The 13943-nt window shown below is 47.1% G+C and overlaps 1 protein-coding gene across 1 annotated transcript in view; it reads right to left on the reverse strand.

The window, feature by feature from the left end:
* Nucleotides 1-8830: 8830 nt before the first annotated feature.
* LOC311137608 (intestinal-type alkaline phosphatase-like) overlaps nt 8831-13943 on the reverse strand; it is a gene marked incomplete at both ends in the record, with an annotated part of 36796 nt that continues 31683 nt past the window's right edge. The window contains 6 exons of the mRNA XM_084172111.1: nt 8831-9132; nt 10387-10503; nt 11992-12182; nt 12597-12735; nt 12885-12954; nt 13236-13361. Of these exons, the coding sequence (XP_084028237.1) occupies nt 8831-9132; nt 10387-10503; nt 11992-12182; nt 12597-12735; nt 12885-12954; nt 13236-13361 (945 nt within the window). The remainder of the gene's footprint in view (nt 9133-10386; nt 10504-11991; nt 12183-12596; nt 12736-12884; nt 12955-13235; nt 13362-13943) is intronic.

Genomic DNA, 13943 nt, shown 5'->3' on the forward strand with positions numbered 1-13943 from the left:
TCTTCGATTTCCTTTCTTGGTTTCTCTGAAGTTCCCTCCAAGTACATAAAACCCGCCTACTTCTTATTCTTCTTGCGCGTTTCCGGCAGACTAGATGCTGTTTTGCGTATCGCTGCCTTTCTCAGGTCGGAGTGCGAATTACACATTTAAATATCTAATAGACTCACACCCCTAGGTGCAGGCTGGTGGATTATAGAAATCGCAACAGTTTCCTATGCTATTTCGCTATGCCTGTCATTTGAGGCCAAAATTGTTACAAGCAAAAATGTGGTTACACTCAACTCAGCCATCTCACAGAAAAATGTCCTCCTATCCTCAGCATACCGCCTGCAATATAACATGACATGCTTCACAGTCTCTACCTCCCCACATTCCTCACACTTCCCATCTGGGTGTTTCCCCACTAACACTAACCCACTTCCCAATCCACAATGACCCAACAATCAGCCATGTCAACAGAACCCCATTCCTCCGTTAACTCTCCAGATACCTGACCTTCCCCACAGAATTCTGGATAGAGAAAAACTGCCTTCCCAGCTCTCTCTCTCCCACTTAAAACCTGCCTATTTTGCATAGAAAGCCAATATCCCGCCTACAAGTAATACCTATTGGGTAATCTAGCATATGTCAGCATTCGGCCCAATTAGACTTTACCATCAAATCTGGGTGGCATGTATGGGGTGCATCTCAATATAATGGAGATGAATCCTTTCCTTGTTTCGTTAGTTATGATTTATTCTTAAATATTCTTTCACCATGTATAGATCAGTCAATATTTATTTAGCTAGCTATAGATCAGGGAAGGATATGAGACCAGAGTACAGGCCACTTTATGTCATCAATGATGAAATGTATGGCTCCATTCCAATAGTTTTGTATGGCTACATTCCAATAGTTTTGTATGGCTACATTCCAATAGTTTTGTTTTTACAGCTCCTTTCCTTTATCCCAGCGTTTCCCAAACTCTGTCCTCGGGACCCCAAGGGGTGCACGTTTAGTTTTTTGCCCTAGTACTGCACAGCTGATTCAAATAATCAAAGCTTGATGATTAGTTGATTATTTGAATCAGCTGTGTAGTGCTAGGGCCGAGGACTGAGTTTGGGAAACCCTGCTTTATCCCATCCTTTTTTAATAATGATATAGCACATAATCTACTCGAAATAAATACCTGGCTACATGTACAGTACCAGTCAAAAGTTTGGACACACCTACTCATTCAAGGGTTTTTCTTAATTTTTTACTATTTTCTACATTGTAGAATAATAGTGAAGACATCAAAACTATGAAATAACACACATGGACTCATGTAGTAACCAAAAAAGTGTTAAACAAATCAAAATATATTTTATATTTGAGATTCTTCAAATAGCCACCCTTTGCCTTGATGACAGCTTTACACACTCTGGGCATTCTCTCAACCAGCTTCACCTGGAATGCTTTTCCAACAGTCTTGAAGGAGTTCCCAAATATGCTGAGCACTTGTTGGCTGCTTTTCCTTCACTCAGCCGTCCGACTCATCCCAAACCATCTCAATTGGGTTGTGGTCGGGGGATTGTGGAGGCCAGGGCATTTGATGCAGCACTCTATCACTCTCCTTCTTGGTCAAATAGCCCTTACACAGCCTGGAGATGTGTTGGGTCATTGTCCTGTTGAAAAACAAATGATAGTCCCACTAAGCCCAAACCAGATGGGATGGCGTATCACTGCAGAATGCTGTGGTAGCCATGCTGGTTAAGTGTGCCTTGAATTCTAAATAAAAGCAAGTCCCTTCTTATTATTGGTGTCCTTTAGTAGTGGTTTCTTTGCAGCAATTCGACCATGAAGGCCTGATTCACACAGTCTCCTCTGAACAGTTGATGTTGAGATGTGTCTGTTACTTGAACTCTGTGAAGCATTTATTTGGGCTGCAATGTCTGAGGCTGGTAATGAACTTATCCTCTGCAGCAGAGGTAACTCTGGGTCTTCCTTTCCAGTGGCGGTCCTCATGAGAGTCAGTTTCATGATAGCGCTTGATGGTTTTTGCGACTGCACTTGAAGAAACTTTCAAAGTTCTTGACATTTTCCGTACTGTCTTAAAGTAATGATGGACTGTCTTTTCTCTTTGCTTATTTGAGCTATTCTTGCCATAATATGGACTTGGTCTTTTACCAAAGAGGGCTATCTTCTGTATACCACCCCTACCTTGTCACAACACAACTGATTGGCTCAAACGCATTAAGAAGGAAAGAAATTCCACAAATTAACTTTTAAGAAGGCACACCTGTTAAAAGAAATGCATTCCAGGTGACTACCTCATGAAGCTGGTTGAGATAATGCCAAGAATGTGCAAAGTTGTCATCAAGGCAAAGGGTGGTTATTTGAAGAATCTCAAATATAAAATAGATTTTGATTTGTTTAACATGATTCCATATGTGTTATTTCATAGTTTTGATGTCTTCACTATTATTCTACAATGTAGAAAACAGTAAAAATAAAGAAACTTTTTATTCTATATTCCAAAATGTTCATTTAAAAACAGGATTTCATATGGTATCCACAGTATTGCGTTTCACAGTAGATTTACTGACTGAAGCCATGTCCGTTCATCTTTTCCTTCCAATAGTCACGTTACTAACTTTGACAATAAGATGGTTAACAAGCATTAACTTTTTCAAGAATAATTGTTTCTTCAAAAAATGATTTAACTTTTTATTTTAATTTGAAATGAATTAGACTAATTGCAAGTACATTTGGATAAGTTTGTATGGAGTGTCAATGGAGGTCATAGATCAGCTCAATTTACAAATATCAATGTTACACAACACCATTACTACCAATACCCCTTTCCTTTCCCTTTCCATAATAACAAACATTGCTACCCATACCTTAATAACAAACATTGTTACCCATACCTTACTAACAAGCATTGCTACCCATACCTTAATAACAAACATTTCTACCCATACCTTAATAATAAACATAACTACGCATACTTTAATAACAAACATCGCTACCCATACCTTAATAACAAACATGACTACCCATACCTTAATAACAAACATGACTACCCATACCTTAATAACAAACATTGCTACCCATACCTTAATAACAAACATTGCTACCCATACCTTAATAACAAACATGACTACCCATACCTTAATAACAAACATTGCTACCCATACCTTAATAACAAACATGACTACCCATACCTTAATAACAAACATTGCTACCCATACCTTAATAACAAACATGACTACCCATACCTTAATAATAAACATGACTACCCATACCTTAATAATAAACATGACTACCCATACCTTAATAATAAACATGACTACCCATACCTTAATAACAAACAAACATGGGTTGAACATTACTACCCATACCTTGATTGAACATTAGCAAGCCAAAAAATAAGGTATATCAATATTGCAGGACGGAAGAGCTATCTGGGTGTATCTATTGGTCCCGTGTAGCTCAGTTGGCAGAGCATGACGCTTGTCAGGGTTGTGGATTTGATTCCCACGGGGGACCAGTACAAAAATGTATGCACTCACTACTGTAAGTCGCTCTGGGTAAGATTGTCTGCTAAATGACTAAAATGTAAAATGTCTGTGTGGTGAAATATCTGATAAATCTCAGTAGATTAATCCTAGCTGGGTCTCCACATGTTTCCTAATCAGACAGATACAATGGAGATACGGGCAGGTATGAGGTCCATCAGAGAGAGAGGAGGGAGAGGAGGGCAGGTATGAGGCCCATCAGACAGAGAGGAGGGCAGGTATGAAGCCCATCAGAGAGAGAGGAGGGAGAGGAGGGCAGGTATGAAGCCCATCAGAGAGAGAGGAGGGAGAGGAGGGCAGGTATGAGGCCCATCAGACAGAGAGGAGGGCAGGTATGAAGCCCATCAGAGAGAGAGGAGGGAGAGGAGGGCAGGTATGAGGCCCATCAGACAGAGAGGAGGGCAGGTATGAAGCCCATCAGAGAGAGAGGAGGGAGAGGAGGGCAGGTATGAGGTCCATCAGACAGAGAGGAGGGAGAGGAGGGCAGGTATGAAGCCCATCAGACAGAGAGGAGGGAGAGGAGGGCAGGTATGAGGTCCATCAGACAGAGAGGAGGGCAGGTATGAAGCCCATCAGACAGATAGGAGGGCAGGTATGAGGCCCATCAGACAGAGAGGAGGGAGAGGAGGGCAGGTATGAAGCCCATCAGAGAGAGAGGAGGGAGAGGAGGGCAGGTATGAGGTCCATCAGACAGAGAGGAGGGCAGGTATGAAGCCCATCAGACAGAGAGGAGGGAGAGGAGGGCAGGTATGAGGTCCATCAGACAGAGAGGAGGGCAGGTATGAAGCCCATCAGACAGAGAGGAGGGAGAGGAGGGCAGGTATGAAGCCCATCAGACAGAGAGGAGGGAGAGGAGGGCAGGTATGAGGTCCATCAGAGAGCGAGGAGGGAGAGGAGGGCAGGTATGAGGCCCATCAGACAGAGAGGAGGGAGAGGAGGGCAGGTATGAGGTCCATCAGACAGAGAGGAGGGAGAGGAGGGCAGGTATGAGGTCCATCAGACAGAGAGGAGGGAGAGGAGGGCAGGTATGAGGTCCATCAGACAGAGAGGAGGGCAGGTATGAAGCCCATCAGACAGAGAGGAGGGAGAGGAGGGCAGGTATGAGGTCCATCAGACAGAGAGGAGGGCAGGTATGAAGCCCATCAGACAGAGAGGAGGGCAGGTATGACGCCCATCAGACAGAGAGGAGGGAGAGGAGGGCAGGTATGAGGTCCATCAGACAGAGAGGAGGGCAGGTATGAAGCCCATCAGACAGAGAGGAGGGAGAGGAGGGCAGGTATGAAGCCCATCAGACAGAGAGGAGGGAGAGGAGGGCAGGTATGAGGTCCATCAGACAGAGAGGAGGGCAGGTATGAAGCCCATCAGACAGAGAGGAGGGCAGGTATGAGGCCCATCAGAGAGAGAGGAGGGAGAGGAGGGCAGGTATGAAGCCCATCAGACAGAGAGGAGGGAGAGGAGGGCAGGTATGAAGCCCATCAGACAGAGAGGAGGGAGAGGAGGGCAGGTATGGGGTCCATCAGAGAGAGAGGAGGGAGAGGAGGGCAGGTATGAGGCCCATCAGACAGAGAGGAGGGAGAGGAGGGCAGGTATGAAGCCCATCAGAGAGAGAGGAGGGAGAGGAGGGCAGGTATGAAGCCCATCAGACAGAGAGGAGGGCAGGTATGAAGCCCATCAGAGAGAGAGGAGGGAGAGGAGGGCAGGTATGAAGCCCATCAGAGAGAGAGGAGGGAGAGGAGGGCAGGTATGAGGTCCATCAGACAGAGAGGAGGGAGAGGAGGGCAGGTATGAAGCCCATCAGAGAGAGAGGAGGGAGAGGAGGGCAGGTATGAGGTCCATCAGAGAGAGAGGAGGGAGAGGAGGGCAGGTATGAGGTCCATCAGACAGAGAGGATGGCAGGTATGAGGCCCATCAGACAGAGAGGAGGGAGAGGAGGGCAGGTATGAGGTCCATCAGAGAGAGAGGAGGGAGAGGAGGGCAGGTATGAGGTCCATCAGACAGAGAGGATGGCAGGTATGATGCCCATCAGACAGATAGGAGGGCAGGTATGAGGCCCATCAGACAGAGAGGAGGGAGAGGAGGGCAGGTATGAAGCCCATCAGAGAGAGAGGAGGGAGAGGAGGGCAGGTATGAGGTCCATCAGACAGATAGGAGGGCAGGTATGAGGCCCATCAGACAGAGAGGAGGGAGAGGAGGGCAGGTATGAGGTCCATCAGAGAGAGAGGAGGGAGAGGAGGGCAGGTATGAGGTCCATCAGAGAGAGAGGAGGGAGAGGAGGGCAGGTATGAAGCCCATCAGAGAGAGAGGAGGGAGAGGAGGGCAGGTATGAGGTCCATCAGACAGAGAGGAGGGAGAGGAGGGCAGGTATGAAGCCCATCAGAGAGAGAGGAGGGAGAGGAGGGCAGGTATGAGGTCCATCAGACAGAGAGGAGGGCAGGTATGAAGCCCATCAGAGAGAGAGGAGGGAGAGGAGGGCAGGTATGAGGCCCATCAGACAGAGAGGAGGGCAGGTATGAAGCCCATCAGAGAGAGAGGAGGGAGAGGAGGGCAGGTATGAGGTCCATCAGACAGAGAGGAGGGAGAGGAGGGCAGGTATGAAGCCCATCAGACAGAGAGGAGGGAGAGGAGGGCAGGTATGAGGTCCATCAGAGAGCGAGGAGGGAGAGGAGGGCAGGTATGAGGTCCATCAGACAGAGAGGAGGGCAGGTATGAGGCCCATCAGACAGAGAGGAGGGAGAGGAGGGCAGGTATGAAGCCCATCAGAGAGAGAGGAGGGAGAGGAGGGCAGGTATGAGGTCCATCAGAGAGAGAGGAGGGAGAGGAGGGCAGGTATGAGGTCCATCAGACAGAGAGGAGGGAGAGGAGGGCAGGTATGAGGTCCATCAGACAGAGAGGAGGGCAGGTATGAAGCCCATCAGACAGAGAGGAGGGAGAGGAGGGCAGGTGTGAAGCCCATCAGACAGAGAGGAGGGAGAGGAGGGCAGGTATGAGGCCCATCAGACAGAGAGGAGGGAGAGGAGGGCAGGTATGAAGCCCATCAGAGAGAGAGGAGGGAGAGGAGGGCAGGTATGAGGTCCATCAGACAGAGAGGAGGGCAGGTGTGAAGCCCATCAGACAGAGAGGAGGGAGAGGAGGGCAGGTATGAGGTCCATCAGAGAGAGAGGAGGGAGAGGAGGGCAGGTATGAAGCCCATCAGAGAGAGAGGAGGGAGAGGAGGGCAGGTATGAGGTCCATCAGACAGAGAGGAGGGCAGGTATGAAGCCCATCAGGGAGAGAGGAGGGAGAGGAGGGCAGGTATGAGGCCCATCAGACAGAGAGGAGGGCAGGTATGAAGCCCATCAGAGAGAGAGGAGGGAGAGGAGGGCAGGTATGAGGTCCATCAGACAGAGAGGAGGGAGAGGAGGGCAGGTATGAAGCCCATCAGACAGAGAGGAGGGAGAGGAGGGCAGGTATGAGGTCCATCAGACAGAGAGGAGGGAGAGGAGGGCAGGTATGAAGCCCATCAGAGAGAGAGGAGGGAGAGGAGGGCAGGTATGAGGCCCATCAGACAGAGAGGAGGGAGAGGAGGGCAGGTATGAGGTCCATCAGAGAGAGAGGAGGGAGAGGAGGGCAGGTATGAGGTCCATCAGACAGAGAGGATGGCAGGTATGAAGCCCATCAGACAGATAGGAGGGCAGGTATGAGGCCCATCAGACAGAGAGGAGGGAGAGGAGGGCAGGTATGAAGCCCATCAGAGAGAGAGGAGGGAGAGGAGGGCAGGTATGAGGTCCATCAGACAGAGAGGAGGGCAGGTATGAAGCCCATCAGAGAGAGAGGAGGGAGAGGAGGGCAGGTATGAGGCCCATCAGACAGAGAGGAGGGCAGGTATGAAGCCCATCAGAGAGAGAGGAGGGAGAGGAGGGCAGGTATGAGGTTCATCAGACAGAGAGGATGGCAGGTATGAAGCCCATCAGACAGAGAGGAGGGAGAGGAGGGCAGGTATGAGGCCCATCAGACAGAGAGGAGGGAGAGGAGGGCAGGTATGAAGCCCATCAGAGAGAGAGGAGGGAGAGGAGGGCAGGTATGAGGTCCATCAGACAGATAGGAGGGCAGGTATGAGGCCCATCAGACAGAGAGGAGGGAGAGGAGGGCAGGTATGAGGTCCATCAGAGAGAGAGGAGGGAGAGGAGGGCAGGTATGAGGTCCATCAGAGGGAGAGGAGGGCAGGTATGAGGTCCATCAGAGAGAGAGGAGGGAGAGGAGGGCAGGTATGAGGTCCATCAGACAGAGAGGATGGCAGGTATGAGGCCCATCAGACAGAGAGGAGGGAGAGGAGGGCAGGTATGAGGCCCATCAGACAGAGAGGAGGGAGAGGAGGGCAGGTATGAAGCCCATCAGAGAGAGAGGAGGGAGAGGAGGGCAGGTATGAGGTCCATCAGACAGAGAGGAGGGCAGGTATGAAGCCCATCAGAGAGAGAGGAGGGAGAGGAGGGCAGGTATGAGGCCCATCAGACAGATAGGAGGGCAGGTATGAAGCCAATCAGACAGAGAGGAGGGAGATGATGGCAGGTATGAGGTCCATCAGACAGAGAGGAGGGCAGGTATGAGGTCCATCAGACAGAGAGGAGGGAGAGGAGGGCAGGTATGAGGTCCATCAGACAGAGAGGAGGGCAGGTATGAGGCCCATCAGACAGGTAGGAGGGCAGGTATGAGGCCCATCAGACAGGTAGGAGGGCAGGTATGAGGCCCATCAGACAGAGAGGAGGGAGAGGAGGGCAGGTATGAAGCCCATCAGAGAGAGAGGAGGGAGAGGAGGGCAGGTATGAGGTCCATCAGACAGAGAGGAGGGCAGGTATGAGGTCCATCAGAGAGAGAGGAGGGAGAGGAGGGCAGGTATGAGGCCCATCAGACAGAGAGGAGGGAGAGGAGGGCAGGTATGAAGCCCATCAGAGAGAGAGGAGGGAGAGGAGGTCAGGTATGAGGCCCATCAGACAGATAGGAGGGCAGGTATGAGGCCCATCAGACAGGTAGGAGGGCAGGTATGAGGCCCATCAGACAGATAGGAGGGCAGGTATGAGGCCCATCAGACAGGTAGGAGGGCAGGTATGAGGCCCGTCAGACAGAGAGGAGGGCAGGTATGAGGCCCGTCAGACAGATAGGAGGGCAGGTATGAGGCCCATCAGACAGGTAGGAGGGCAGGTATGAGGCCCGTCAGACAGAGAGGAGGGCAGGTATGAGGCCCATCAGACAGGTAGGAGGGCAGGTATGAGGCCCGTCAGACAGGAGGGAGAGGAGGGCAGGTATGAGGCCCATCAGACAGAGGAGAGGGAGAGGAGGGCAGGTATGAGGCCCATCAGCAGCACCATGAGGCTGGGGTGGATGGCTCCTGCGTGGTCAGGCTCAGGCTCTGTCTCTGGCTCTGGGTCTGGGATGAAGCAGCCTGTGTAAGGCTCAACGCAGGCTGCGTAGGCCATGACGTGGGCGATGTAGCTCTGCTCCTGGACCCCGTGGAAGAGGTGGGCCATGGGGCCCTTGGCAAAGATGGCCACGTCCTCTGAGCCGTGGGTCTCAGAGTCCAGAGGAACGGCTGACTGCTGCTTGTAATCTTTGTGAGCTGAAGGGGAGGTGAGAAGGAGAGCCAGAGTTAGGAGAGAGAAAATAATCATGCTGTCATGCAGTTTGGAAACTGTAGGACTTTTAAGGAGAGTTTGAAAAGAGGGGGGTGATAATTAAACAACTAATAAACAAACGATCGTTGGCTTTAATTTAGATGTTTATTTCCTACATGATTAACACATAGAACACGCATTGAAACTCTTAGTGTGCAATAACTAATGTCAGGGTTGGGGTTAATTCGAATTGAAGACAGTCAATTCAGGAAATAAACTAACGTTTCAATTATATTTTAAATGACTTCTCAATAAACTGAAAAGTAGAAGATATTTATTTCAAAAGTTGTATTTTCTATTTATTTTTTACATGTACTTCCTTCAGTTGGAACTTACACCAACCCTCCATTTGATTAGACAAGCTTATCTTATTTTGCTGTCATGTTCCTCTACAGATGCTGTCACATTTAGAGCTCCTTAATATGACAATCAGAGCTCCTTAATATGACAATCAGAGCTCCTTAATATGACAATCAGAGTTCCTTAATATGACAATCAGAGTTCCTTAATATGACAATCAGAGCTCCTTAATATGACAATCAGAGTTCCTTAATATGACAATCAGAGCTCCTTAATATGACAATCAGAGCTCCTTAATATGACAATCAGAGCTCCTTAATATGACAATCAGAGTTCCTTAATATGACAATCAGAGCTCCTTAATATGACAATCAGAGTTCCTTAATATGACAATCAGAGTTCCTTAATATGACAATCAGAGCTCCTTAATATGACAATCAGAGCTCCTTAATATGACAATCAGAGTTCCTTAATATGACAATCAGAGTTCCTTAATATGACAATCAGAGTTCCTTAATATGACAATCAGAGTTCCTTAATATGACAATCAGAGTTCCTTAATATGACAATCAGAGTTCCTTAATATGACAATCAGAGTTCCTTAATATGACAATCAGAGTTCCTTAATATGACAATCAGAGTTCCTTAATATGACAATCAGAGTTCCTTAATATGACAATCAGAGTTCCTTAATATGACAATCAGAGTTCCTTAATATGACAATCAGAGTTCCTTAATATGACAATCAGAGTTCCTTAATATGACAATCAGAGTTCCTTAATATGACAATCAGAGCTCCTTAATATGACAATCAGAGTTCCTTAATATGACAATCAGAGTTCCTTAATATGACAATCAGAGTTCCTTAATATGATGCATTGCTCAAAAGCAAAACGTACCTGCTTCCGTGGCGTTCACATCTGCACGAGATCCATTGACTAACTTGTATCCTGGTCCATTTCCATAGAGTGTGGTGGTAAAGCTTTTTTTATCATCAGCCAATACACGGGTCAGACCTTCAAGACACAATGCATACCAGCATGACATTAGATTTTGTCAGCCTAACAATAAGCTTGCTCAAATACACATAACAGCCCCCTTGACCACATAGTTATATAAACCCCTATGTCTATCCCCAAAAAGACCATTAAAGCCAATGGAATAGGGGTCTGATCTGTACACTGCACTTTTGGGCCATAGCTGATGGACCATATATGATGTGGCCTACCCAGGGATGCAAAGAGAGCATATATTACTGGAAACTTTCTAACATTTTGGTAGCTTTCACCTCTGAAATCAACATTTATTTTACATTTAGCTCAACATTAAATTATTTCACCAATCAGTGCTGATAGAGCAGCTCGTTATGGAGCGGGCAAAATTTCAGTCGCATCTCGCGTCCATCGCACATGTAAACAACTATAGTTTGTTCGCTCCATAACGAGCTGCTCTATCAGCACTGATTGGTGAAATAATTTAATGTTGAGCTAAATGTCAAATAAATGTTGATTTCAGAGGTTTAAAACGGAACTATCCACTGAGTGTACAAAACATTAAGGACACCTTCCTAATATTGAGTTGCACCCCCCCTCTTTGCCCTCAGAACAGCCTCAATTCGTCGGGGCATGGACTCTACAAGATGTCGAAAGCGTTCCACAGGGATGCTGGTCCATGTTGACTACTATGCTTCCCACAGTTGTGTCAAGTTGGCTGGATGTCCTTTTGGGTGGTGGACCATTCTTGATACATACAGGAAACTGTTGAGTGTGAAAAACCCAGTAGCGTTGCAGTTCTTGACACACTCAAACCGGTGTGCCTGGCACCTACTACCCTACCCCGTTCAAAGGCATTTCAATATTTTGTTTTGCCCATTCACCATCTGAATGGCACACATACACAATCCATGTCTCAAGGCTTAATAATCCTTCTTTAACCTGTCCCCTCCCCTTAATCTACACTGATTTAAGTGGATTTAGCAAGTGACATCAATAAGGGATCATAGTTTTCACCTGGATTCACCGGATCAATCTATGTCATGGAAAGAGCAGGTGTCCCTAATGTTTTGTACAGTCAATGTATAAGCCGGTAGTTTCTGGGGGTTCAAACCGGTTCAGAACTTTATTTTGCAGGTTGGAACAGTGGAACGGAACAAAAAAAAGAATGGTTCTGTTCAGAACTAAAATAATTTTGGTTCCAATCCCTGCTTTCAAATTTATTTGTACTTTGTCTATAAGATGACATCTACTGGTCTTTTTTGGGTACTTCAGATGATCACAGGTGTCTGCAACTATCTCTGACCCTCTGTGTGGCCTTATCACATGTAACATATATACAATAATCAAAAAATATGATTTTAAAATAAAATAAATTATGATAAAGTTGTAAAACAATATCCTAAATATAAACCATCAACTTAGTGAATACTATTGGTGTTTAATATGATTACTTTGGCAAATTACCGGTAGCTTTGCAACCCTACCTATGGACTTCATGATGTAGCCTACCTAAGACGGGGTTCCCTCTGTCGGAGTTCCCTCCAAAGGAGAAGACATGGGAGTGGTCAGCGGTGACCACAGACAGAGTGTCCAGCTCACTGGTCAGTTCTGCCGCCCGCTCGATAGCATTGTCAAACTCCACCGCTTCCGTCAGGGCAAATTTGGCCCCGCTGCTATGGTGACCGTGGTCAATTCTCCCCCTTGAAGTGAAAACCCGCCCCCCCCAGTAATTGTCAATACAATATGATCATTATTAATTCTCTTTATTAGTCCCCTCACTCGCAGCAGCTTTAAAAAGATGTGATAGGCTGTCAAAACTGTACTCGATAAAGGATAAATTATGTCACTGTGAGAAGGAATACCATGTACCAATTGTTAACCAAATGTAAGCACTAAAATGGAATGAGATACTTGACAGTCATTGATTCATAGGGCTTGAGTTAAGCACCCTATATAGACATGATTTCTTCCACAATTACTCCCATACAATACACTCCCCAACTACCGTCAACTGCATTAGTTTACACTAAATAGCTCTCCTCCTCCCAACTATATTCTCAGGCCTAGATTCCCTGACATGGACGTCATAGTTTGTGGATGCTGAGTATTAATACTCATCTTCCACAAAGAGGTAGAAGCCTTTGTGGTTCCTGCGAAGGATCTTGATGGCTTTGTCCACCATCTCAGTGAGGGAGGGGTCCATGGCATGATCTCGCTCCAGCTCGTAGCGGCAGTCACTTGGCTCAAACAGACCTGGATTAGAAAACACAGGTAAGAAGCCAACACATTGTTACTGGATGTGGGTAAAATACGATTCAGAAAAGAAGCATTCAGTAATATTGACTATTCAGGTAAAGCTCAGTGTTCTTTTCTAGCAGAGCGAGATGTATGTAGATTCTTACCCATCAGATAGTCCGTTTTTTCGGGATTCACTGCGTCAAATTCAGCTTTGTTCCACACATACTTTGCATTCTATAAGGCAGAGGTACGGGTATGGGTTAAATAATAAGGGCTGAGAAATGGTGAAAATGCAGGGAAGTGGAAGTTGTCTGATCTCATTAAGACTTATCGTCCAGATTCAGACTTTTTGTTCAGCCTACAGATACCATAACACAAGGGTCACCAACTGCCAAGGTTGTCTTAGTTGGTATAACACATTCAGCCCAGCATTACCCCATTGCTGTGAATGAGTTATTTGATACAATTGTAGTGAATCGACAAAGTCAAGGTGTAGTGTCTGCAGCCATGTTTACCTGTTTGTTCTTAAGCCACACAGCAGTGAGGTCAACCTTGTCATTACGGCTTCCGTTGTATGAGGGGTATTCTGGGTCCTGTGTCTCCTTGGGAAACATATATTTTCGTCCTCCTCCAAGAATGACCTGTCACAGGACACATGGAGGTTAATGGACAGTAGATGCTGGTTGGTTTCCATGTATGGATCAATGTTCACGCTGTGGGATACATTTTGGTAGCCTGCAGAAAGCAGTCTAATCGCTCACCATTCTATTTCACTTCACTGACAATCAACTTGTCAGCAATTGGGTTACTTTCAACCAATCAGAGGGAGGCTTAATTCAAAGCATAATGAGGGAACAGACAAAAGCAGTGAGGGAGGAGAAGCCTTTTAAAATCTAACAGTAATTTTCAAACAAAGGCAGATAAAGTGTGTTTATCCAAAGCGATCCCTTTAGCATGTGAACAGAGAATCCTTCTCATTACTTTTGTTTTGAGCCGATGTCGTTGTCGGCCAGAGTGGGGCACCTCGCTCACGCACGGGAGGCAGCACAGTTACAAAATGAATTCCGGTGCAAACTCCTCCCACCGAGGCAACCCCAAACTCCTCCCAAGAGGGCAACCCCAAACTCCTCCCACTGGGGTAACCCCAAACTCCTCCCACCGGGGAAATCCCAAATGGGTCCCACTGGGGCAAATCCAAACTCCTCCCACCGGGGCAACCCCAA

The sequence above is a fragment of the Coregonus lavaretus genome (genome assembly GCF_964263955.1).
Source record: "Coregonus lavaretus genome assembly, chromosome: 11".
In the NCBI taxonomy this organism is placed as follows: Eukaryota; Metazoa; Chordata; class Actinopteri; order Salmoniformes; family Salmonidae; genus Coregonus; species Coregonus lavaretus.